The sequence below is a fragment of the Macaca fascicularis genome, chromosome 15 (genome assembly GCF_037993035.2).
Source record: "Macaca fascicularis isolate 582-1 chromosome 15, T2T-MFA8v1.1".
Classification (NCBI taxonomy): Eukaryota; Metazoa; Chordata; class Mammalia; order Primates; family Cercopithecidae; genus Macaca; species Macaca fascicularis.
In genome coordinates this window covers 113,968,917-113,996,722 of record NC_088389.1, presented here as the reverse complement: position 1 = coordinate 113,996,722, position 27,806 = coordinate 113,968,917, and the positions used below count along the sequence as shown (strand labels likewise).

The following is a 27,806-nucleotide window of genomic DNA, read 5'->3' as shown; positions in this document are numbered from 1 at the left end:
GGAGTGATAAAATAAACTGGAGGAAAATGTGGAAAATAAATCAAACAGAAAACAACAACAAAATAAAACCCAGCAACTTGAAGAAGAGGTACATACAGTTTACATTTCTGGATTTCTCTGCTCTCTTCTGTGGGCTGTGTCCTCGCCGATGCTGGCTAACATTTACTGACCACCAAATAAGGACCCATTGGCAACATGTTAATTGCCCAATGGCAAGGAACCAACTTTCTGAGATGACGCATATAACTTGGGGGAGCAGCACTCGTGGGTTGAAAGTTGTGTTCTGATCTGGGAGGGTTATCATCAGGACCTTTTCTTGACTCACAAGAGAAAAAGCCATCCTTCCTTCCTTTTCTGAGCTCTTTAAAATTAACCAGTGAGTTACCTGTGGGAACTTTCCTCCTTCCTAAGAGCTCTAGCTGGAATCTTTGGGCCGCTGTTTTTCTTTGTGTGCACAAAGCATGTATTTGTAAGTTCTGCAGTGGAGACCGGGAGCAAGGCTACCCAACTGGTCCTCCAGACACTGCAGTTCATTGTGAGGAATTCCTTGGCTCTAGTAGCCTTTGACTTTTCTCCTTCTCATCTTCTAACTTTTGGCCATGATGATGGGAAGGAAAGATTGGGAGGCCCTTCACAGAAAGAGATGGGAACTAGGAGGTGTGGGTGGAGGGAGGGAGGGGGAAGCAGGGAAGATTGGTGTTAGGTGACTGGAGGCAGAAGACTCAGAGGACTACTTTCTGTGTTCTGTGAGATCCAAAGACTCCTGCAGCTCCTTAGCAATGCTGTTTATCTGCTTTCTGATTCCTAACCCCAGCTGCCTTACATTAGTGGCACAGCCAAATTCTCAGTGTGTATGCTGGGGGGCAATAGGAAGGGAGAATGGAATGTGATAGAATTGCTGGAAAAAAAAAAAAGAAATTGCCTATGTGAAATGAAACATAAGTTACTCTTTGCTTTAATCTATGACCGAGTAAAATTGGCAGAATTTTCGTCAGGACAGAAAGTAAGAACCAATTATGCAGCTCAGCCCTACTCCAACTAACTGTCACACTAAAAACCTCTGCCAGCTCTGGTCCCAGCCTCACTGCAGGCACGGGCTTGGAGAGAGATGATGGACACTTTCAATACCTTCTCTCCGTATCCCAGAACTGCTCCTTCCTCATCCCATGATACAACTTTTAGGGGACCCAGCTGATTGGGTTCAGATATAAGTGGATCACTGTAAGCCCTGGGACAAAGCCAGGGTGGCGCTCTGCTAACATGGCATTGTGGAAACCCAGAACTGCCTCAGCTTGGGTCTGGGGCGGAGCTTCACCATTATCCAGTGCAGCCTACTGTTGCACACCTGGGCACTGGGAGGCCCAGAAAGGTTAATAAATTGCCGAGGGCTGTTAGTTGGCAGAGGCAGGACATTCTACCATGCACTTGTGCTTAAAACTACTGGAGTAATGTTTTGAAGGGGCCTCTACAATGGGTCCCAGAAATGGAACTTTAAGATCCGAGATGGTCTTCTGCACTCAGCCCATCATCTCTTCCTTCTCTGCTCTCCAAAATGAAAAGGAAGCAGTACTTCTAGATAACGTGAGAACTGGAATTCTGGTTTGTGAGTCTTAAGGATACCTCTAGTCCATCAGCCCTTGGGAATATAGGCTGTGTGTCCCTTCAGAGAGTAAGCCAGTGTCCTGTGTGGTGAAAAAGAAACACATTACCTTTACACTGATAAGCAACCCAATGCTTGTTGTTTGTAGGAAAGCTAGAAAATGCAAATAAAGAGACACAAAGAAAAACCTAAAAATAACCTAACTCTTACCTCTCACAAATATCCCGAAGAACATTTAGCTTTTTAGCCTTCAAATCTTTACGTGTTGTCTATATGTGTATGTATGTATGAGTGTGTACATATAAATATACACACAAACATAAAACGTCTGAGTTTGACAAAAATGGTTTATTCTATTTTTTTTTCATTTTATATTTGTCTTGAATATCTTTATGTCACTTCTTATAAGTGCATCCCTGAAAGGGGCTGTCACTTTGCACCCATTTTTAGCATGCATTTCTGTGCATTCTCGTGGGTTTATGCAGTGCCATCAGGCTCTGCCATGATGCATTTCTAAACAATGGGTGAAAATGTTCTTTAGAAATAAATTGCTGGTAGATTGGATGTGATATTTTCCTTCCTTCAGGAAGCTGCTGTCTGCCTCAAACAGTAAAAAAAAAAGGCAGAGGAGGCTTAAAGAAGAAAGCTGGCTTGTAATAGCTGATAATGGCGATTAAAATTCACATCAATCATCCTCTACATTTTTAGTTCCATAAAAATGAAATACCCTCAGCTTGAGTTGCTGTGTAGTCAGAAGAGATGTAAATATAACCAAGATGTTTTTCCTCCTTAGTGACTAATCGCTTGAAGAAAGGGGTAGGTGTGATAGCCGGGGAGCCAAGCCTACATCTTCCCGTCTTTAAATATTTGTGACAAATCGTTCTTGTGTGCATGCCTGCGTGTGTGCGTGTGTGCGTGTGTGCGCGCGCGCGCAGGAATTCCTGCTGCACACAGAGCAGTTGTTTTAGGAATTCCAGGAGCTGTGTGGGCCACAGGCCTGCTAATTGCCGGACTACTGGGAACTTTCGGGTATGACACTATTGAAATGAGACATTAGGGCCTTCATGGAGTGGAGTTGTGGGCCATGCTGGGCTTGGAATAAGGAGTAGGGTTTGAGAGGGGAAAAATGTAGCTTGAAGGAATTAGAAATAAAGGTGGGTGGAAGTCATACATTTCTAGAAGGCCATTCATCCAAAAAAGGCTGGTGCTAGGGTTGCTGGAAGGGTAAATGACATAATCTCTGTGCAGCACTCAGCACAGGCCCTCATTTGTAGTTAGTGCTCAATAATTTGCAGCTGTGATTCCTATTATTGTTATGGCCTCTGTCATATTACTTATGTGAACTACACTAGACTGTAATTTCCTGTGATGTGGCTGTGTCAAGCCACATGTATAACAATGAAGTGGAAGACATTCTGGAGCTAACTCCATCGTCTAATGGGGTCTCCTCTCTTCCTGCTCAGCCCGTTACACTCCCAGCCTTCTCAACCTTCTCAGGATGCTTCCTAGGCAAGCTACACCAAGTATAACTGTGATATGCTTTGAAGCACTGCAGAAGCTCCTTTAAAACATTATCCCAGCAGTTTCAAGCACACATGTGTATTCAAGCCACCTTCTGCCTGTCTCCCATTTCTCCTTCCTCTTGTCTCCTAGAGAGGAAAGATGATTTCTTATTGCAAAAAAAGCTACCATTAGGGAAGTTAGGGATGTGGAGAGAAAAGATAGTGCCTTGAGGGTTTGGCCTGGGGGAGGGAATTTGAAGTTTTTGACAATCAAGGGTCTTGCTGGGCGTGGTGCCTCGCGCCTGTAATCCGAGCACTTTGGGAGGCTGAGGCAGGTGGATCACCTGAGGTCAGGAGTTCGAGACCAGCCTGACCAATACAATGAAACCCCGTCTCTACTAAAAATACAAAAATTATCTGGGTGTGGAGGCGGGTGCCTGTAATCCCAGCTACTCGAGAGGCTGAGACAGAAGAATCACATGAACCCAGGAGGCGGAGGTTGCAGTGAGCCGAGATCGTGCCATTGCATTCCAGCCTAGGCAACAAGAGCGAAACTCTGTCTAAAAAAAAAAAAAAAAGAAAAAGAAAAAGAAAATTGAGAGTCTCTGTAGCATCTCCAGGCTACGAGAAAATTTGAATTGGCTAAAGAGCTTTTGGGGAATGTTACTGTGGCTTAGACTGTAGGCTCTCTTTAATGTTCCTTGAAAATTAATAATGAACATTTGAATTTCTTTTCAAGTATTTTTGCTACTGACCTGTTTCTCTTTAAAAATGTGTCTGAGCCCTGCTGAGGCTGATCCATGTGGACTCCCATGGTTATTTTAAGGCTGCATGTATATGATCTCCTTCTCTTATCTTCATTTCTCTGCCCTTTTTTAGTTTTCCTTTCTTATTGGCCTAGCGTGAGGACATTTTCCCCCTACCCCAGCAAAGTCTAGCTAACTGTGTAAATGGTAATGCATTTCTTAATTTCTCCATAAACCATTCATCCACTCTTGGTCAGGCTGCTTGGCCCCATCATCCTAGCGAGCCCAAGAGCTGTATTGTCAGATGATTCTCAGAAACTGGAGAATCCCTCAGCCCAAGGCTCTTGCCAGGCACACTATGCAGGGGTTCTATGCTTAATTGGACCCACAGGTTGGTTAGTTTATTTTCCTTGACTGTTGAGCTCAGGATAGCCATCCTGTATGCAATTTCAGGAGGAATTCTGTCTTCCTTATTAGGCTCCTGGTGCATTAAGAATTCCACAAGCAGAAACCATGTCTTTGCTCTCTGGGTGTGAGTGTCAGCTCCTAATTGACTGTTGCTATATTTTTCTTGGAGCTCTATACTCACGAATCATTTAAAAAATATGATCCTCAAGCAATTACAATTAGACCATGAACTCCAAACTCATGGAATGCCTTAAAATGCACATAGTAGTTTAGGATTTATTATAGAAATGCCTGAGGCATATTTGTAAGGATTGTAAAACGGGTGACAACATTATTTTAGGTGCATATTTAAAGAACAGTTTTGTGGAGGGCCAATCCAGCATGTTATGCTAATTAAACCCAGTGTTGGACTGAGCCCTAGTGTGATTGGTATTAGGATTATTTGTAAGCATTCTTTATTTCATCCTTTTAGGCACATGGTGGAATTTTGCTTCCTTAGCTCTCTGAAATTAGGCAAGATATGTACCTTATTTTGGCCAATAAACTGAAGTGATGCATGTCACTTCCAGGCAGAATGTTTAGAAGCCAGGGTGAGACTCACCACATTCCTTTCCTGCTGCTGTGTTGACTGTTGAAACAGCTGTTAAGAGGAATCCTTAATCCCTTCACATCTCAAAGAGATTAGGAGCAGAATTCTCCCCTGCCGATGTGCATTGGCTACGCATACTAAGTGAGAAATAAACCTCTGTGGTGTTAACTCACTGACATTTTGGAATTCTTTGTTACTGCAGCTTAATCTAGCCTATCCTGACTGATATATCTTGGCTCCAGTTCTTGATTTGAAATCTCAATTCCAACACTAATTGGTATTATTTCATCTAAAATTCTCTGGGTCTCAGTTTCCCCATTTCAGAAATGAAGAGATTGGATAAGATTATCTCTATAGTACCTTCCAACTCCAACATTCTGTGATTCTACTTTTAAAAATATGAATATTAGACTGCTCCCTAATGGTTAATAATTCTAGTCTTTTCTTTTTGGACTCTGAGGGACCTGAGTTCAAACCTGCATTTTGCCATTTGCTTGCCACATGACCTTGGGCAAGTTATTAAACCACCCTAAGTTTTATCTTCCTCTTCTTGAAAATGGGAAAGCAGTTAGCTCCTGGGGCTTATGTGGATGAAATCCAATGAATAGTTGAGGAAATCTAAATATAGTACATAGCACCAGACACTAAGGAAGTTCTAAGGGAATGCTTGCTAATTAGGAATCTGAGAAGAAGAGGAGGTGATGCTAGTATCTCCTGGTGTGGCTCAGGGAGATGGTGAATCCCAGAGAGTTTGGCCTTTCTGTTTCACAAGGCTTGTTAGAGAAGCAGATATTACAGATCATAGACTAGACTAAGAAAAAGAAGCAGATATTAAATGAAGATGTATTTATGTTCAGGAAGCATTGATTAATAAAGATAGCTCATTTCTGAGAGCACTTTGCTTAAAATCTTGTCTCAGCTACTGTGGTCAGGATAAATTAAAAATATATATTTTACCCTGTGGGGACTTTCTGTCAGAAATCAGTTGACTATATTTGTGTGAGTCTATTTCTGAGTTCCCTATTGTGTTTCATTGTTCTATTTGCCTATTCTTTTGCTAATACCACATTGTCTTCATCACTGTAACTTTATAGTGAGTCTTGAAGCTGGGTAGCATCAGTCCTCTGATATTGTTTGTCATCAATACTGTGTTGGCCACTCTAAATCTTTTGCCTTTTCACAAAACATTAGAATCTGACTGTCAGTATCCCACTGGGATTTTGATTGAGCTTGCATTGAATCTATAGAATAAGTTGAAAAGAACTGACATTTCCACAATATTGAGTTTTTCTATTCTGTTCATGGGTACTAGAATATCCATTTATTTAGATCTTTTATTTCTTTCATCCAAATTTTGGTAGTTTTCCTGATATAGATTTTGTACATATTTCGTTAGAGTTATCCCCTAAGTATTTCATTTTTGGGGGTGCTAATATAAATGGTCTTTTGTTTTTAATTTCAACTTTCAATTGTTCATTTCTGGTCTATAGGAAAACAATTTACTTTTGTATGTTAGCTTTATGTCCTGCAACATTGCACTTATTAGTTTATTAATTCCAGGAGTGGGTTTTTTTTGGTAGATTCTTTGATATTTTTTACATAGACAATGAGAACATCTGATGTCATCTGCAGACAAATAAATTTTTATTTCTTCCTTCCCAATCTGTATACCTTTTTCTTTTCTTTTCTCTCTTCTTCTCTCCTGTCTTCCCTTCCCTCCCTTCCTTTCCTTTCTCTTCCCTTCCCTTCCCTTCCTTTTTCTTTCTTCTCTTGTGTTATTGCATTAGCTAGGACTTCCAGTATAGTGTTGAAAAGAAGTGGTAAGAGAGGACATCTTTGCCTTGTTCCCTATTTTAAGGGAAACACATCTAGTTTCTCACTATTAAATATGATGTTAGCTGTAGGGTTTAAATAGATGTTCTTTATTAAGTTGAGGAAGTTATTTATTTCTTTTTAACAGTTTTAAAATGTGGTTATAATAACCAAATATAGCAGACCCAGGTTTAAATATTTACTCTGCCAGTTTCTAGCTCTGTTGACTTTGGGTAAGTTAATTAGCTTCTTTGAGCCTTAGCCTTAGCATGAAGAAAAAAAAAAAACTCACTTTGTTAAAATCTTAGAAAAGATTCAACCTGTAAATATTCCAGATTATTCTGATGTGAGTGCTTTCAAGAACTGGACGTGGCACAAAATCCTTAAACAAGAAGAAGAAGAAAAAGATGGCGAAGGAAGAACCTTTTGAACACTAGGCTGTGGCAAAAACTGCTAAGAAGAGCTGACAAATCAAATCTGATTCCCTAAGCATTGGGATGGACCTATGTGCCAGTCAGAACAGAAATGACCAAATGACTAGGAACAGATACACCAGGCATCTTTTAGAATGAAAGCCACAGAACACAGTAGGGGTAATGGAGGCAGAAAACACCCAGAAGAAAATCAAAAAGAGGCAAACGTTACTAACGTTACTAACGTTACTCGTTACTAACGAGGTACCTTGACTGATTATTCAACTATGACACTCCTTCAGAAGACACTGTTGAGGATTCAGATGATAGAGGGACCAATCTATTCTGGCCGCTTCATCTTCTCCTGGATGCACTATTTCTTTGTCTTTCTTCCTTAGGACCCTTTTGCCTTCCCTAGCTTTGATGCTATTAAGCCTCTTGCTGTGATGTTGACTGTATTTCTGTCTTCTCATAGCATGTAGGGGCTACCATGGGCATTGGATAAGCAGTTAGGTTTTCATTCTCTACCACTGGGCCTGGCTGGGTAAGGTGGCTGCTCATGTCTTTGCCTTTATTTTTGCATCCAGTTCTCACTTTCAGGCAACTATTGATTTTATTTTCCCCTCATGGGTAGCTGGCCCTGGTATTGTTTTTGTTGTTATTTTCTGTTTTTTAGGTCACTACTATAGTCATAATCCTCCACCAACTTCTGAATACTTACTGGGCACAAAAATGCCTTTAGTAAAATTTGCCTATATTTTCAATTATCTTAGCTGTAGCTACTGATTATTACTCTAAAACAGATGTGTATTCAGAATTACACATTTCATTTTTCCAAAATCTTGGATTTATCTTCCATACATTTGAAAATATTTGGACAACACAAATCAAAGAAACTTTTAATTTCTGTGTGGGAACCACAGATTCAACCATGAGTGGTTCCTCTATTCTTGTTTTTCTTTACATTTATCTCCTTCTTAAATAGCTTTAATATTACTCTCATATTCTTGGGATGATGTAATTTTCAAAATCTATGTCACAGCTCAATATCTAATACTAGTTACTGTTTGCAATAGGAAGAATACCAGTTACAGTTTGCAACAGTACCAGTTACTGTTAACAAAGCAATATATAACTTGCTGTTTAATAAAGGTTTTCTTATTAAAGAGATGCAGTTTTTGTTAAAGCTGTGGTCTCTAACATAACAAAATGTGTGAATTTACACAAATAGGCTTGAGTTTTTTATAGCAGAATATTAACAGAGCATTTTTATGTTGTTCAATCAAGCTACAATCTTTCTTATATTAATAAATGCTTGTCCTTGACAATAAAAGCAGACTATTTAGTTCACCAGTTTCTCATTACTGTTCTTTATTCATCTGCCTATGAAAGTAAATGAATCAAGGCCCTTGATTCACCAGAGAAATGTAGCCATCTGTCCCTAGAAGACATAATCCTAGCAGCAAACTGAGCATTTAGTTGCTGTTAAGGGCCTTGTAATTGGTTAGAAGCTCCTCATGGAGTTTCTTGGCATTCAAATGATTGTGTTTTTCCTTCCAGGTAGAGGAATCACCAGAGACAATTCTGTTTTTTTCCCAGATGTACATTTATGAAGGCTGTCCCTTCTCAAAAGCAACTTCTGCAGGCATAAAGTGCCAAGCAACAGAGCCCTTTGAACAAGAACCTCACCACCCTCATAACTAGGAAATGAGGCCTCACAGCTCCCACTTCTGTTTGTCATAGAGGGGTCCTGGAGGAACAGTGCCAACCCCAGAGCAAACTATTCCCACCATCCTGGGGCTGTGCTTCCAACTCCTCCAGCCCTTTCCTGCTTCCCTCATTCCAGCGAGCCTCTCCCATGGCTCTGTTCTGTGTTAGGTCTTTCTTCCTCCATTGCGTCCTAGGACCCCAGTTCTTGGGCAACTTTAGAGGGCAGCCCAAAGCTGTGTCCACTGAGGATGTTTCCTGGCTCTGAGGATGTACTTCCAAGGAAAGCTCTTTCAAGGATCACTTTCTGAGACCTCCGTTATTGCCTCAGCTTAGGGATTGTAAACTCAAATACCTCCAGCAATCAAGGAATTGAGGGAAATGGAAGAAGAAGACAACAGGGAAGGCGAAAATGTGGTGGACTGCAGAGTTCATTTTCCAGGGAAAGGAGAAGCCAACCAGACCTTTAGGGTCCAGCTTCCGAACCCTCCAGCTTTTCAGTGGCAGCCAGCATCCAGATTTTATGTGCAGTCTCCCCATTCTAAAACACCAAAACACTATGTTGACTGATAGAACACAGCGGTCAATGGACTCTGCTCCTGGGCTCATCAGTCAGCCATGATCAGCTCAGTTAACACTATGCTGACTGAATAGAACACAGCAGAACATAGAGCAGAATCATTAGACTCTGCCCCCGGGCTCATCAGTCAGCCATCTCTGCAACTGTGTTTCACACCAGCACTATTGTTCTCTCTTAGCTCTTCTTGGCCTGAGACATTGATTTACCTTCTCTCCCGAGTGAAAATGTTGGGTGCAACAAACAGAAAAGCCAATCTGTACTTGCTGAAATAACAAGGAATTTCACGGGCATCCCCAAGGAAATTCACATTAACAGATTTACAGTCTGCAGACACAGACTCCATTTCTCTGTCACTATTTGGGCTTCATCCTCAATCCCACTGCCCCTCTGTGTGTGGTCCAGAGGGAAGGGCAAGTTTCTTCTTGAAGCTCTTTCAGAAGAGTAAATAAGAATTATCCCAGAAACCCTGTTAAGGTATGTGTCATGTCTCATTGGCCTAAGCTGGGTCATGTGTCCTCTCCTGAACCAATCAGACAAGAGAGATGGGGTTACCCTCATACCAACCAAGCTAGAGCCCTCAGATGCAGTTGGGTCATAGTTCCTTGAGGCTTATGCCTGTACCATGTGTGTGCGTGCATGTGTGTACATGCATATGCATACCTGAGGAAAATCTGGGTTCCTTTAAGAAGGCTAAAGGGATGTATGGTTGCTAAGCAGTTAACCAATGAAGTCTATTATAATGTGCTTTGTATTTTATAAAACTGCCTTTTCCCAGCCTGGTGTTGTGGGTAACCCAGTGCTCCTTCCTGCCAGTGTCCAAATTCTAGTAATTGGAGAAGTTGACATTGCTCCCAAATCCTCATATTGTTTTCCTGTATCTCCACATAGAGAATGGGGGCACATAGGCCAACTGAGTTCCTAGAACAGATTCAGCATAGGCGTCAGATTCGGTTTGACATCCCTGTAAACAAACATAGAATTTCTGAGTTCATTTTTTCCTCGTCTGTAACATGAGGAGAATATTAACTACCCCAATGGGTTGTCAAGAGATCAAATGAAAAATATGTAGCAAAGTTCTTGATATACAGTAAATGTTAAATGAATAATAGTTCTTATTACTATGTTCATACCTTCATCCCTGAAGGTAGTTATTCAAACTCGAAACTAGTTTAGCGATATATTCAGTGTTTTGGGGTCGGTACTGTTTTTCCCACTTAACCAACGTCTAAAAATCCGAACAAAACCTCGCTTGGAGTTTTAGGAATTGGGGACTGAAATCTGCCAGACTTTTTTTTTTTAAATTATTGAAGAAAAGCTATTGCTGACTTGGGCAATTGATTTCTTTGCTCTTTTTCTTTAAGCACAAATTTATTGTCGTTTTAATTTTGCTGCTGAACTTGGGAGTTGAAGTAAATGCATCATCAGCAGTTGGCTGCAGATAATCAAGGAAAGTTATCCTTAGCAAACTAAAGCAGGAACAGAAAACCAAATACCACCTGTTCTCACTTATAAGTGGGAGCTAAGTGATGAGAACACACAGACACAAAGAGGGGAACAACAGACATGGAAACTTGTTGGGGGTGGAGAGTGGGAGGCAGGAGAGGATCAGAAAAAAATTACTAATGGGTACTAGGCTTAATACCTGGGTGATGAGATAATCTGTACAACAGACCCCCATGACACAAGTTTACCTGTATAATGAACCTGCACATGTATCCATGAACATAAAATGAAACTTAAATTAATAAAAAAAAGAATTGAGTTCTTTGTCTTTTGTTCACTTTTTTTTTTAATCTACAGAGGACAGTTCTGGGAGGCAAATACTATTCCACTTAACTTCCTTATATCTAAAAGGATCTGTAAAATTGAGACAAAGATTTAAGATTAAGATTATTCTTAATATTATTAATAATGACATCTAACATTGGTATAATACTTTGTGGTTTACAAAATTCAATCACATTTTACAAAGGGCAGGATTTTAAGATCTGTGAGATTATAAATTTCTGGGTTTCACTCATTATTTATAATCCCTATCTCAATGCCTAGTGCATAATAGGTGTTTAACAGATACATGAATAAGCCTTAAAATATCTCATTGGGGATACATCTGGAAGTTACCATCATTATTCTCCCACTGTAGAAGGAGAAACAGTCTCAGAGAGATTTGGTGACTTTCTTAAGGGCACTTAGCTGATAAGTGGTGAAAACAAGTTTGGAACACAGTGGCATCTTCTGTTTTCCTAGTACATACTTTGGGGTGGGGAGGAGAGGTGGACTTTTCCGACAAGTAGGCTAGTTTGTGATTGTAAAAATTAGGTTCCATAAGGTGTAAGGGGGTAAATCCAACCCATTCTGTGAGAGAATGATAAGCTCTCCTGACATCTGTGTTTGGTGGGACTTACTACCGACTCCGGTCCACTCAGCAGCCTTTGAAGAGAAGGTACTGTGGGCATCGGAAGAAAAAAAATCATCACAAACAACGACAGTATATAGCTGTCATTTATTGAGAAGCTACTATGTGTCCGATAAGATATTTACAAACATTGTCTCTAATACTCAGGTTACCCATTCCAGACTGCATTATTTAGAGCTCACAGACCAGGAGGTAGAGATTCAGAGTAACTAAATAACTTTTCTCACTCTCACAAAAGGGTTAACCCACTCTTACCCAGCCATCCCTAATCAGACATGTGATTGTTTTACACAGATTCTTTTGAAATGGATCCTAGTTTGCCACATCAATGAGTCTTTAGCCCGGTGAGAGAATTTGCCTTTTGAGATGCCCAGAATTATGCCAAGTATTCTGCCATACCTAGGAGACTAGCACTTTCCACCCTGAGCGAAGATGGGGTTATTGCAGGGGGTTCAGTGATCCACACGCACACTAAGGATTGTCTGAAAAATGGGCAGAGAAGGTGAGAGAGAGGACACAACCCCCTTTACACTTTGGGGCTTGTGGACTGAAGAAATCCCAAACAGAATCCCCAAGCCTGGTGGCACAGTTTAGATCAGAGAGTCTCAAACTCTCTGTGGGGAGACACCAGTACTAGATTTTTATTCTTCCAGTCTGCTTTGGACCAATATGTGTTAAATACACACACACACACACACACACACACACACACGTACACACAATAGAATTAAATTGCTCTTATTTTCTGCACTTGTTTTTTGGAGTAGTGGACCCCAACCCCTGGGCCGCGGAACTGAGCTGCACAGCAGCAGGTGAGCTGCGGGTAAGCAAGAAGCTTCATCTATATTTACAGCTGCTCCCCATCACTCACAGTACCACCTGAGCTCCACCTCCTGTCAGATCAGCGGCAGCATTAGATTCTCCTGGGAGTGCAAACCTCTTGTGAACTGTGCAGGTGAGGGATCTAGGTTGCACTCTCCTTATGAGAATCTAATGCCTGATGATCTGTCACTGTCTCCCATCACCCCCAGTTAGTTGCAGGAAAACAAGCTCAGGGCTCCCACTGAGTCTACATTGTGGTGAATTGTATAATTATTTCCTTATATATTACAATGTAATAATAATAGAAATAAAGTGCACAATAAATGTTATGTGCCTGAATCATCCTGAAACCATCCCGCCACCCTGTCTTTGGAAAAATTGTCTTGCATGAAACTGGTCCCTGGTTCCAAAAAGGATGGTGACTGCTGTCGTGGAGGACCAGTCAGGCACTGTTCATGTTCTGGCATGGTCCATGGGTCACATCGTGGCTAGCATTGGCTTATAGATTTTAACACATTAAAAATATTGCAATTGTCTTCACATTATTTTGGTACAGTATTTATAAAAAGAATCAATTTACAGTGTACTATAGATAATAAGGACCAGTATTGAGACACAAGTTAAGTTGTGTAGTTGAATAAATTCTTTCAACCCTGTCAGTGCATTTCTGAGACCATACAACCTCATTTAGAGACAGCATCAAAAGTCTATACTTATGCACATAAGGGTTTTAAGCACAGATTATCAAATCCTACTGACCCTCGTATTAGGCCCTGCTCATGCATTTATATCTTACTACTTTTCACATGTATTAAATGCTGTTGTGATTAATAAAACATAATTTAGGTAAGAGCTCTGAAGAATTTAAATTAGCTGCTTGATTTTTTTCTCTACTCAATCAGTACTGCAAGTGTAGCTGCTACCCTGTGGGAGAATCAACATAAGTCTGACATTAAAACGAAATCCTTTTACTTGAAATCTTTGATAACCACTTCTGCACACAGACCTTGAGAAAGACGCATGAAAGTTGGCCAATTCCACTACCTTTGCGGAATTGCCAATACCAGGACGCTATTGTCTCACCTGGGGCTCTCTCTTAGTGCTGTGTAGTCCAAAGGGCTTGTGGAAAGTGCTTCCTTTTGTTACCAGACCTCATGTTTTCTATGAGAAAAAAGCAAAGACTTCTTACTCATCTGGTAACATCCAGCATGCCAGGCACTGGTTTAGGCCGCAAGGAAGGAACCTCTATCTTCGGAGGCTCAGGAGGAAGCGTGTGGAAGGTTTGGGTCATAACCACTGTTTACTCCGCAGCCTGTCTTCTGAAGTGAGGTGTATATGGGCAGTAGCTGGACTCATGCACCTGATTCCTGAACGAACTCTTCCAACCTTTGGTACTGGGCCTATTCAAGCTTTTGTTTAGTGCAAGAACTGAGCTTAGGGCACAAAAATGACAACAGTAGGAACTTAAATGGCTTATAAACTTTGTCCGGGTTTCCAGGCAGGAGGATGTGGGTCTAGAAGCTGGCTTCCTCGGCACCAAGCAGTGAGACATGGAGGGTCTCAGGGTGGTGAGGCTGTCTGGGCAACGTGCAGAGGAAGGGGCAGAACTGCAAAGGGCTATCGACATCCCCTGACAATGGCAGAGGCAGCTTGTGTACCCAAGGCAGGAAAGGACTGATTTTTCTGAGTTAAAGAAGAGACAATTCTCAAGGGAAAAGGGGCTTTTTTTTTTTTTTTTTTTTTTTTTTTTTTTTTTTTGCTTTGTGATGGTCTCTAGAGACACGTAAAATTTTGTGTTTTTCCTATATTGTGGCAATCCTCCTGGACCAATGCTTCTCAAACTTCAATGTGCATGCGAATGACCTGGGGATCTTGCTAAAATGCAGACCAGGTGCAGCAGGGCTGAAGCAGTGCCTGAGATTCTGTCTCCAACAGGCTTCCTCCCAGGTGAGACTAAGGCTGCTGCTCTGTTATAGTGTTAGTTTGTAGGCTATACCTTCAGTAGCAAAGACCTAGAATCCACCCGGTGATCTGGAACCATGGGAATTGGCCTGACCTGCTTTTTGGAAGGCATTGACCCCTGTTTCAGCCACGCTTGCATACTCTAATCACTGTGTAGTCTACAGCAGCATTTTCTTCTCTCAAGGGTCTTGAGTAGTCAATGGAGATCTTGCTAGAGGGTGTATATTGGTTGCTGTGTTTAATCATTTAAAAAAAAATCTTTGTTGTGCTGTTGAGTACATCTTCTTTAGGGCAAAATGACAGCAGTATCTGTCATGAACAATCAAGGCCTGCTCAATCCCATATTATTACAATGCACTGCCTTGACCCACATATCTAGAATATGGTAGGGAATACTTCCCTATAGTAAATCCTAATGAAGAGGGCTTTGCCATTCAATCATAAAATGATGAGCTCCTATGTCATGTTTGGTGAGGGAATAATGCTGCAACCTTTTAAAGATGAATGGATTACAGAGTATGTGTGTAAAAGGAACTAAAGCCAATGATTATTTTCTGGGCATTGAGTTCAGCTATTAGGTATAACTTTGCCATTTGAGCCTCCTGGATTAAAAACAATTACAGACATTTAAAAACAAATTCCATTTTTATATTTTGTCTCTTTTGAGCTATATCAGATGGTTTCTTAGGAAGGAAGTTAAAAACTTGAAGCTCATTCAAAATCAAACTCGAAAGTGATTTCAGCAAAATGGAGGTTTCATATCACACTATGTGCTTATAAACGCCAGTCCTTCACTCAGTGCAATGCATCCCAGGCTTTTTGGAAGGCATTGACCCCTGTTTCAGCCACGCTTGCATTGTCTAATCACTGCACTGTCTACAGCAGCATTTTATTATCTCAAGGGTCTTGAGATTTTGCTGGAAGGTGTGACTTTCCCATCCAACTTCCTGAGTTGATGATAGTGGTCTTTAATGAAGAGATCATTATGTAACACAGACCAAACTGATCTTTCAAAATTATTTTTAGTGGATTGAAAAAGTGGCTCACTTAATGCCTCTAATTTCTTCATGTATTTTAATAGGTCACATCTCTAAAACATTTCATGGGTCTGTCAGCGACTTTGATTGAAGCAGAAATTAATCTTATCAGATATCCTGATGAGGGCTTAGAAGAGTCTTTGCTATGAAGAGGTTTTTGTTGTAGTGGTATTTATGTTAATCAGATTTGGCTGATACATCTTTCACTCATAGAATTTCAGAAGGAAAAATAACCTAACCAACTTAGAAATCATCCAGTCCAACTATCTTATTTTACCAAAGTAGAAACAGCGGGGGTTTACCCAAGGTCACACAGGCCTGTCGTTGGATCTTAGTCCTGGGCTCCCCTGAATCTTCCACACTGCCTTTGTGTGTTGGTTTATGAAAGGGATGCAGTAGCTTTGAGGCCCAAGGAAGCAGGTTCCCCACCATTCCCACTGAGAGCCAGGGAATTTAGTTACCACTTACAGCATTGCCACACTCACCAGACCCTACCTCCTGGAAGAGCCATAGTGGACTCACGAATGCTCCAGGGAGTCAAAGTGGCTCGGAAGGAGCCCATATACTGTAGCCACTTAGCCTGGCTCAAATACTGTCCTGCTCCATTCAAGCTGTGTGACTTTGGGCAAGTCACTGAACCCCTTTGTGGCTCAGTTTCCTCCAATATAAAATGAGAACCTTCCTGGTAGGATCATTGTGAGAACTGAGTGAACGAATATGTACCGAGGAATTAGAACAAGCAGTTAGGCCATTGTATGTGTTACATGAGAGTTTCCAAACTGTGGACCTCCACAAGTTACTGAGTTGTAAAATTAGTACTCTGAGTCATAAATAGCATTAGACAAATTAAATGGCATATGGATTATTTTGGCTTCTCTTTTTGGGGTCCTTTTGGTTCCGTGTGTGTGTGTATATGTGCGTGCGTGTGTGTGTGTGTGTGTGTGTGTGTAATGGCTCACAATGTAAAATGTATTTCTCATTGAGGATTTGTGGTTAAAAGAGTTTGGAAGCCCCTTCTTCAGGGACTGGAATGAACACAAGGCTCCCTGTGGACATAAATGCATAAGGTGAGCTCTGGCTGAGACTTAAATGTGCTTCCTTTGCAGAGGGAAACCAAAGGGCAGTTTCTCATTGACCACATCTGCAACTACTACAGCCTGCTGGAGAAGGACTACTTTGGCATTCGCTATGTGGACCCAGAGAAGCAAAGGGTAAGAGCTGATTTCTGTCTGGAGCCATTTTCAGGGAGTGACCCAGACTGTGGTGCCCTGTGGGGGTTCCTCTCAAAGCCCTACCGATGCCCTTGTTCTCAGAGATTATTGGGCACATGAAACCCTGTGTGAGTGGAAGAGGCTGGCGCTGTACTTACTGGACTGGGTGAAGCAGGAGAAGGGAAAAGTTACCCTAGGCCTTTCCAGAAGGCTGCTCCCATCTACTTAGAGGAGAGAATGTCCCTCTGCCCTTTGAACCCAGGGTTTCCCAAAGTCTCTCAAACAATGGCTACATAAAATTTCACTATGGAGAAAATCACCCCCCCGCCCCAACCCCACTCACTATAAAAAGCTATTGAGGCTGGGATCAGTGGCTCACATCTGTAATCCCAGCACTTTGGGAGGCCTAGATGAACAGATCACTTGAACCCAGGAGTTCAAGACCAGCCCCGGCAACATGGCAAAAGTCCACCTCTACAAAAAATACAAAAATCAGCTGGGCATGGTGGCATGTGCCTGTCATCATAGCTACTTGGGAGGCTGAGATGGGGCAGAATAGCTTGAGCCTGGGAGGTCAAGGCTGCAGTGATCTGTGATGGAGCCATTACACTCCAGCCTGGGTTACAGAGCAAGATCCTGTCTCCAAAAAAAAAAAAAAGTTATTGGGAGAGAGAGTAATTGAGAAATGACTGCTTAATGGGTATAGGGTTTCCTTTTCGAGGGATGAGCATGTTTGAAATTTCATATGGATGGTGGTTGCCACTGAAATGTACATTTTAAAGTGGTTAATTTTGTTACGTGATTTTCACCTAAATTTTTTTGAACAAAGTTTTGACAGGTGAAGGGTTTAAGTCACTTCAGAAGCAGATCCTTGGGCACAACTAAACTTGAAAGCCCCTGTTTTATTCTTGCTCCTGGAGACACCTACCCTTTTTAGTATCTGTTGGTGGGGAAGAGTGAGCAGGAGAGTCTCACCTTTTGAGCTGGTGTAGCAGCCTAGGTGTGTTCAGTGTAGCATAGGCCAGAGCCACGTGATGTGTGTCCTTCATATCCAAATGGCCCCTGGGGATCTCCACCCCCAGCTCCTGGGGTGGGTCTCAGGCATGGGCTCAGAGGTCCCAGCCGTGGGCTCGGAGGCTCAGTACACACTTGGGTCTCTGCTTCTTACTAGCAGGACAATGTGTAAAGAGGTCACCTGGGGGTGACCTGGAAGTGGGGATAGGACCCCTCTGCCTTCTTTAATTTGCTCTCCTCCTCCTCAATGTCCCTGATCTTCTTTCTGTCTCCTTTTTCCATCCCTACACCTCACCTGGCTCTTAGTTTAGTATTTACTGACCCAATACCATGAGGAGAGGTCACAGAGTATATTTCTGTAAAGAAGAGGATATTTGAGGAATAGATTAGATTTGTGTCTGATACATAGAGAATCTTATTTTGCTCTTGGAGTCCTAGGGACCCACGTTTATATGAAGGGATGCAATGAAGTATTACAGCTCAGAAGAATTTTGGTTTCCTGTAGTACTTGCAGTAACCTTTGGACGGTCCAGGCATTTACCTGAGTGAGACAAAGGTGGCAGGATGGTGGTGGGGATGTAGGGCTGACATGACGTCAGAGAAGGGCATTCATGGTGTTTACTGAGTCACACTGGTTCCCAGACCTGGCCTGCAAGAAAATCACCTTAGGTGTTTGCTAAAAATGCACAGTGTGGACCCTATTCTAGATCTAAACCAGAATCCATGGGGTTAGGGCCAGCAACATGCACTTAGCCTATTCCTAATCTAATTTTGATGCAGCCAAGCCAGCTTTGGTCTGGGGACCATGAAGCAAAGACATTCATAGCCATAACTTTTTATAGCCTATGAAGATATCACATTTGTATAAGAGGGAAAGAAGCTCAAAGAAGTTGTTACTTGTCCCAGGTTTCACAGTTAGTAAGTGGTAGAGTGAGTGTTTGAGTTTAGGGTTATAGATCAAAGTCCCTGTGGACCAAATAAACTCTGGACTGTATTAGTCCTCTAGTCACCACTGCAAACAGGTTATTTTGTGCAAAATTCAATTCTAAATGATAAATAGCCAACCTGCAGAAGTAATTCTAGCTACTATTTAGTTGAGCATCTATCTTGTGCCATGAACGTTACTCATTATAGCCTTGTCTTGCCGAAAAGCCTTTAAGGAAAGGGGAAGCTAAGGCCTAGAGAGGGTCAGTGGCTTCCATAAGGCAAGACATTAAGGAAAAATTAGTGTCACAAAATAACAATAGTATTGGATTATAACCCATAGAATGAAATAAATATCCATGAGTCAATCCTGATATAATTAATTCAATAAAAAATAAAGGGAAGACTTGGGTGAGCTCTTCCATACAGAAGAATTTTAATTAATAAATGTAAAGGAATGAGTGAAATAGAAAATCACCATACACAATAATAATTATTGTAGGCAAGAGCTAAAATTCGTGTGCAAAAGTTTTAAGGAGAAACAGGAAATCTGCAAAGTAACCCCTCCTTTCCAAGGTATTTTTTTAATTACAAAGGAAAAAATAATAACTCTATAGTGGAGAAACATGACAGACAACACTTTAACCAAGAGACCAAGATTAACATCACCAATAAAAAGATATATTAACATCAGCTACCTCCTGATACCATGCACTGAGAAGTACACATCATCTCTGTGGCATTCTTCCCAATAATGCATAACCTCAATCAAATATTGAGAAAACATCGGGCAAATTCAATGTGAGGGACATTCTCCAAAATAACTGACCTTCAAAAGTGTGAGGTCATGAAAGACAAGGACGGACTGGATTCACAGTCAGAGATTGGAGCGATATGTGAACTCAAGGCAATCTGGAATCCTGAAACATAGACAAGTATAGTAGTGGGAAAACAGAGTGAACTCCACAGAAAGTCTGTAGTTTAGTTAATGCTATCACAGAATAGTATTAACCAAATTATAAAATAATAACTCTGTAGTGGAGAAACATGACAGACAGCACTTTAACCAAGAGACCAAGATTAACATCACCAGTAAAAAGACGTATTAACATCAGGTACCTCCTGATACCATGTGCTGAGAAGTACACATCATCGTAGAACAGCATTAACTAAATTGGCTGATACTGGCTTCTTATTTTGATAGTTGTACTGTGATTACACAGGATGCTAACATCAGGGGAAGATGACCGAAGGTTATACTTTACCATTTTTGCAACTTTTTCGTATGTCTAAAATTATTAAAATTTTAGACTAAAGTTATAAAAGAGAAGTCTTTAGGTTGTTTATTGTTCTTTATATTTTGACTCTATTTAATGTAATTTTTAATGCCCAGACTTGGGTAGTAGAGTAAAGAATGGGGTAACCCTCAAAACGAAACTGTCTTATCTCATGTAGCCACTAAGTTGCTTAGAGGTGTTCCTGAATACTTCTCTCTGCATCATGCAGCTGTTATAGCCTTTTGATTTTGAGGATACGATGTAAGTGTAACTTTCACTTGGGTTGCAGGGTAGTAGCTGCACACAACTGCAAGGACTTTGGACTCAGAAAGATATGAATTAAAAATCCCATCTCTCCTGATTAGTAAGCTATGTGTTCTTGACCAAGCTATACAGCCTCTCTGAGTCTCTGTCCTGATGGATAAAGCAAATAACAATACCTACCTCTAGGGTTGATATGAGAATGAAAGATAAGGTATATCAATGCTTAGCACATGGTATACCTTAAGTATATGGTATGTGTTATTTTCACTCTTAGCTGTTATTATTATTCTTATAATTATTATGCATTGGCTAGGTCCAGGTGAGACATGAGGAAACACAGTCGTGATCAGTATCTCTAAAACCTAGAAATGTTTATAAGAACATCTTTTAAAGGCAGGGGGGCACTACTATTAAGATCTTTGGAGAGAGAAGGCAGAAAATGGGCCTTGGATAATTAGAAAAATGGACTCAAAGACATAAACAGAGACATGCTGGTATGGACATTTTAAGCAGATATTAATTGACCAACTTTTTTTTTTTTCACCAGCTCCTGTATTTTTCTTAATGGCAAGTAAAACTGATGAATTATTTGGATAGAAAGCTAATTAAACAAGAAAATCAAGTGAGTTAGAGAAGCTGAAGTGAAAGTTACCTTCGCCTTGGGGCCTGGTGTTTTGTGTACAACTCGATTTACAGTAAACCATTGTTGAATATTAAATATTTAGCACGATTACATTTGGAACACCATATGTTTGGCAAGATGTCTCATGCCCCAGATGCTCTGGAAGTGGGAAACACTGAGTCAGGAAATGATGACTATCTTTTGCTATTTTAATGTCCAGGGCCCAGCATTTCCATTATTATTTTTTAATTTGATATAGGGAAGGATAGGTTGAATACTGGCCAGTAAAAATCCCCTCGGTTTCTACGACGTTCGTCGTCTAAGGAACTTGCATAATCTTAGTTGCCTAAGATTAAGGAAAGGGTGGATGGTATTCTCCCCATTTTACTGATAGAGAAAACTGCATCAATAAGTCTAGAAGTAATTCTAGAAGAAGGTAGTACTTGGCTTAAGTTTAGATTTTTTTTTTTTTTTTTTTTTTTTTTTTTTTTTACTCCAGTATATTCTTTTTACCACTTCTGTTCAGGTATTTGGGTAACTTCCCCTTGGAAAGATGAAGTTTTGAAATAATTAGCTGGATTTCATAGCTCTAGTTTCCATGGCTATGGTTTGAGGTGTCCATTGTCCTGGGTTTTCCCCATATATTCTTCTATCCTTTTTCTTTCCCCAAATTCAGCTAAGGAAGTCACCCCTCACCCCGTGCCTTAGAGCTGAGTGCCCCAGCTCCCAACCCAGCCAGAGGAAGAATTACACTGGGACTGGGTTGTAGGATGCTGCTTTATGGTCTGGAGGGAGTTTGTACTCAATGCTTTTGGTTTCAACTTTGGAATTGCTAATTATCTGTGTAACCCGTTTGCATCAGTGTTGTTGACTTTTCTGATTTTGACTCACACCCAAAGATGCGGGATTCACTTTGGAAATCCATAGTTTTGGGGTACACTCCTCAAGTGCCCAATGATAGGTCATTGTGTCTTAATGTCTACCAGACACTAGAGGATTTAATAGGTTTTCTGATAGGAGGATGAGCTGGAAATCATGGACGCAAGATCACGTTCAGCCCTGATCCCCGACCCTCACAACCCTGATATAATTACAGCCCCGAGGCTTTTATGTTGGTAGCCAGAAGGAACTAGTCAGCCTATCAGTAAGTTTTATTAATAACAGGAAAAGACCTTGTCTATGTTTGAGCAATTTGCTTTTTCTAGAGGCACCTTGGGGAGGACGTGGAAGGGAATAAAAGCCGGCCCAGTGATTGGAAGTTTCACTCTGGGGATGGTGCCAGGAAGCCAGACAGCATTATGTCCCACCAGCTGCTCCTGCCATTGAGAGGCTGCTTCCTGCTTCTCAGGATAATTACTTCACAGATGCTCGTCACTAGGAGCAAGAGTGGTACCTAAGATTTAGGGCAGCCCTGCACTGAAGGAAAGGGTTGTGCTGCTGCCTCAAGTCACTGATCACAAATTTGTCTGCTCAATGAGTCCTCTTTTGTTTATGTTTCAAAATGTATTAAAGATCAAGACTTCTTGAGTGTGTGTGTTGGGGCAGACAGTTACAAGTAACTTGACTTTGTGAGAAAGGACTTTGGCACTCAAGTTAAAAGGAAGACAGTACTATCATGACAGCTTGAAAATGGGATATATTGTCAGTGATTCAATTGTGGCTCAAGGTATGAACACTGATGCGTTTAGGAAAATTGTCAGATTCATTCAGCAGAAAGCAGAACTTGGTCTTTAACTAAAAGGTTGGCTCATAATTGACTCTGTTTACATCTGATATCCTCTCCTGAGGAGGGAAATGGATACTTGATAAAATGTTGCCATCTAGAAGTCACTTAGCAAACGGAGATGTCCACATTATAGTGGAAGGGGAAGGGCAAACACATGACCTGGTTATCTCATTTGAGCCAGAAGGCAGGGACTGGAAAAATGCCATTTTATCCTTGTTTGAGTCAGGAAAAATCAGGAAGATATCCAAGGTAAGAAGTTTTTCCTCTGTTGGTGGTGGGACCCTGGGCAGAAATCAGTCAGGGAAACAGGTTTAAGTGTGATGGTTGAAGAGTCAAGTACTCACTGGAGGCTTCCAGCAGGCAAGAACAGCAGGGCTGACTAGAGACCAGCAGGTTTGGAAGTTTCAAGTTAGTCTTAAAGATATCTTTAAGTCTAACTGGGAAGACTGGAATGTGGCTATGATGTATGACTTGGAGAAATAAAAATGGTATATAGGTTACAAAATGACTATTTTATTTCCTTCAAGGTTCAGTAGTAGTTGTGTGTTACATGTGTGGAGGTTAATGATGAGGATCTAGTAGTTCTCATTATCTATTGCTGTTTAACAAGCCTTCCCAAAAGTTTGTGCCTCAAAACAACATAATTTTATTATATCACAGCATTTTGTGGCTCAGGGATTTGAGCAGGGCTCTGCTGGGAGATTCTTCTGCCCCATGTGGTGTTGACTGAATCACTCAGTGGTGGTTAGCTAGTGGCTAGTCTGATCTGGAGGATCCAAGACATCTTCACCCATACACCTGGTGCCTTGATGGAGAGGGCTGGAAGGTAGGGCTCAGGGGTCCCCTCCCTCTGATGTAATTTCAGGCCCTTTCCAGATGACCTCTCCAGCAGGGTGTTTGAACTTCTTAAGTGGTCACTTAGAGCTCCAAGTGTAGGTGGAGCCACTTACCAAATAAGTTGCACAGAAAAAAGAACAGGTTTTGGGGGAAAAGTGATAAGTTCTGAACGTTTTGAGTTGGGACGTGTGAGAGAAGTTGAGGTGGAGATGTTCAGTGTATAGATGACAATATAGTCTGAAGATTAAAGAAGAGGCTTGGGCCACAGATGGGGATTTTGGAGCCAATGAAGTCTTTTATGACTTCAAAGCCCTGGGAAGAGATTCCAAACCAGCAAAGGAGATGGACAAAGAACAGAACAGAAAGAAAAGAATGTGCAGAGAGAGACATTCTGGGAGCAAGGATAGGTGTAGACTCAATAAGAGGGATTGAGCTGCAGTTCCAAGCAGGGAAGCAGGATCAAAGGACTGAGTCAGAAAATGATGACAATCTTTTGCTATTTTAGGAAATTGTTCAGGTGCTAAAAGCTTTGGCATCATGAAGACCAGGGCAAATCCTATCTCTGCCACCTGCTGGTTGTACCACTTTGAGCAGGTTCCTTACACTCCCTGTGTCTCAATTCCTTCATCTATTAAGTAAGGATACTAATATTACTTATGCAATAGAATTGTTTTTTAAATGAATTAACCGTACTATCAGTTTAGTAACTGGTCTTTTTACTATTTCATGCTTTAAAGATGTTTAAAAGACCCATGTCACATGATTACCTATGTAACAATCCTGCACATTCTACACATGTAACCCTGAACTTAAAATAAAAGTTAGAAATTTTTAAAAAGGCCCATGAGTCTGGAGGCTAGCTGATCTTTGACTTTAGAACAATTTGGTGGCAATGTTGTTAAATTTATGTGGCACGACAGCAAATGCTACATGGTGGTAAATTCCACTGTAACAAGCTTGAAAAAAATCCCATAATTTCATTTCATAAATGATTGCATTTTAGTTACTAGTGTACTTTAAAATAAATAGTAATACATTTTTTAAATATCCGATTGCATTTTCAAATTATGACTTTTTTTTGAGTGTACATTAAATATTTCTTGGGAGTAGGGACTGGAATGCAAGGGTCAGGATGGCCTTCCATCTGTTTTTGTAAATAAGGTTTTATTGGAACCCAGCTAATTCTGTTCATTTACATATTGTCTGCAGCTGCTTTCATGCTCCAATAGCAGAGTTGAGTAGTTATGAAAGAGATCCATGTAGATCACAAAGCTTAAAATATTTACTTTACAAAAAATAAAAATTGCCAACTCCTGTTAGAGAGCGTTGAAGTTAGTGAAGGGGATGGAGGTTGCTTAATGGATGAAGAGACACATAGGCTGTTTTTTAGACTTCCTGGCCCCTCCCCTAATTTGTACAGTGTTTCTTCTTCTGGCTATTATCTATCTTTTGCCCATCCCTGAGACCCTAGAATACAAAAACATCATAGCTAAAGGAGTGAAAAACACTACAGTGAAACAATGAAGATTTTTCCTTCCTTTCTTCCTTCCTTCCTTCCCTCCCTCCCTCCCTCCCTTCTCCCTCCCTCCCTCCCTCCCTCCCTCCCTTCCTTCCTTCCTTCCTTCCTTCCTTCCTTCCTTCCTTCCTTCCTTCCTTCCTTCCTTCCTTCTTTCCTTCCTTCTTTCCTTCCTTCCTTCCTTTCTCTCTTTCTCTCTTTCTCTTTCTTTCTTTCTTTCTTTCTTTCTTTCTTTCTTTCTTTCTTTCTTTCTTTCTTTCTTTCTTTCTTTCTTTCTTTCTTTCTTTTTCTCTCTCTCTCTTTCTTCCTTCCTTCCTTTCTTTCTCTTTCCTTCCTTCCTTCCTTCTTTCTTTCTTTTTTTTCTTTTCTTTTCTTTCTTTTTTTTTTTTTTGAGATGGAGTCTCTTTTTTTTTTTTTTTTTTTTTTTGAGACAGAGTCTCGCTTAGTCGCCCAGGCTGGAGTGCAGTGGCGCGATCTCGGCTCACTGCAACCTCTGCCTCTGGGCTCAAGCAATTCTCCTGCCTCAGCCTCCTGAGTAGCTGGGACTACAGGCACATGCCACTACACTCAGCTAATTTTTTGTATCTTTAGTAGAGACAGGGTTTCACCCTGTTAGCCAGGACGGTCTTGATCTCCTGACCTCAGGTGATCTGCCCGCCTTGGCCTCCCAAAGTGCTGGGATTATAGGCATGAGCCACCGTGCCCAGTGGATTTTCTTACATAGATTGATTTCCAAATGGACAAACATTTTTTGAGCGTTCGTGATCTACAGGTTTGTTGATGTTGTTATTGTTGCTGTTGTGTCATAGATTTTCTTGAAACTGGAATGGAAACCATGACTATTGGCAGCTAAGTAACTAGGTCTTGCTATAGCCTTATAATCTGGAACACTGATAAGGCTGCATTCATCAGATGGCATTCTTTTTTCTCCAGAAGAGGTCAGAGGGGCTGGGAATGACATAAATTGGCTGCATGATAATGCAGGGACTAAGTTACTCTGGAGCTTTTGTCTAGGTGGATGCGAGAATCAGGCCATCTTTTTAGGGTCATCATGGGAATTGCTCAAATTTTGGATCTGGTTACTATTGAGGTGAAAAACAATCTCCTGTCTGGGGAGGTGCATTCATTCTTTTTAAAAGCCCCCTGGGTTATTTAACATATTTCTTTGGGCTACAAATTACTCTGGCTTAGGGTACCAAGGGCTTTGAGAAAGTAAACAGAGAAGTGCGTAATTTATTCTGTACTCATACACTGAATCGATTTCAACAGAAGCCAAACATTTGAAGATAACTAAGTGCTATATTGTTTACTTTTAGATGCAATGTTTTTTTGGTCTTAGCAGTGGCCAAATTAAAAATCAATCTTCTTAGTCACAAATTACCGCCTCACACCCTCCTTCTTTTTCCCCAACCAAGCCAAAATGAGAATATATGAAAGATACGCACCATTTGTATGATGAGGTAGAGAAAAATGATCTCTCAGGGCTAAGTGCAGCTGCGCCTAGCAAAATTACAAAGAAAGAAACATACATTGGCAATATCCTCATCCTTCAGGTTCATAGACTGTGGACTGTTAGAACAAGGAATCTCAGGAGTTCTGGAATCAGCCTCCCACCATCTCCACCAAGATTACAGATAAGGAAACCAAAACATACATTTAGGAATCTCTCTGCTTTTCACCCCCTTTGTGTAGCTCATCTTCTTTCTCTTGAAACTGCTGTCAACCAAAATAAATTTGTTCTAAGAAAAATCTTGAAATATGGTCAGGTAGATTTCAATAATTCTGCAAATCTGTTAAAACTGGGATCTTTCACAGGGGCTTTGCAGGTTTCCAGGGTTTAAGCTTAAGGCAAAGGGAATAAATCCCCACGGAAAGGATTTTAAACACCATGGAAGACAGCTTTTAGTGGAGAGTTAGGGAGGCTGTTTTAGGTCTGGTTTGAAGAAGCAGACCTTGAGATAAAAATTTATGTTTAAGTGATTTGTTAGGAAGTGTTTCTAGGAAAAGACTTGTAGGGCAGTAGAGGATTAGAGGAGGGAGGGGAAGGAGGTCAAGTAAGTGTGTAATGCTGGGCAAAGTCATGTAGAGGGTATTTTGGGCTCAATCCCATAGGGAAGTTCTGGAATCAGTGTAGGCCATGCCTTAGAGTTGTCCTATCCAAGGGGTGAGGGAGCAGAGGTATTTATACTACCACATCTGATAGTCATTAGTTAAGAGCTACCCTCGTTTGTGGAGGGTGAGATGGGGTAGGAAGTTTCAATTCTCTACCCCGTGGTGGACTCCAGTAAACTGAGGGCAGCCTTCCTAAAAAGCGTCAGGCTACTGGGGGGCTTGAGAGTATCTGCTGCAGATGCCTTCCTAGTACCTTCAAATCATACTAAGGGGTGCATCCACTGGTTCATCTTGCTCCCCTAGTTCATTTTGTAGAATCAGTGATGGGGTCTTAGCTTCCTTATAGCCTTTGGAAATTTTATTCTACATGAGAGTTGAGGAAAAGAAGATTTCGGTTACAGTAAATTAGCCAGAAATTTAGATATTTGGTTACCAGGTTCTCCTTTCTGCCTGTCTTAGGGAAACTCGGTTTCCATAAGGAGAAAGACTTAGAAATATCAGAACAGCATATATTCCAAGTAGCATCAAAAGGGAAATAGCAATGCAATAAATGTTCTAAGCTTTATATCTAATTACCAAGCATGCCACATCATGGTGGTTATTTTTTCCCTAAAGTGTAATCCATCTGTACCTCCAATAATAGCAGGAGTTATTGGTGTAGTCCAGACTACACTTCACTGGCAAACTCTTAACTCTAATTGGAAGAATG

The 27,806-nt window shown here is 41.0% G+C and overlaps 1 protein-coding gene across 2 annotated transcripts in view; it reads left to right on the top strand.

Moving 5' to 3' along the window:
* Positions 1–27,806, top strand: part of FRMD3 (FERM domain containing 3) — a 294,913-nt gene that overhangs the window by 141,550 nt on the left and 125,557 nt on the right. For both annotated transcript variants that reach the window (XM_005582012.4, XM_005582011.4), the window contains exon 2: positions 16,701–16,805. In XM_005582012.4, the coding sequence (XP_005582069.1) occupies positions 16,701–16,805 (105 nt within the window). The remainder of the gene's footprint in view (positions 1–16,700; positions 16,806–27,806) is intronic.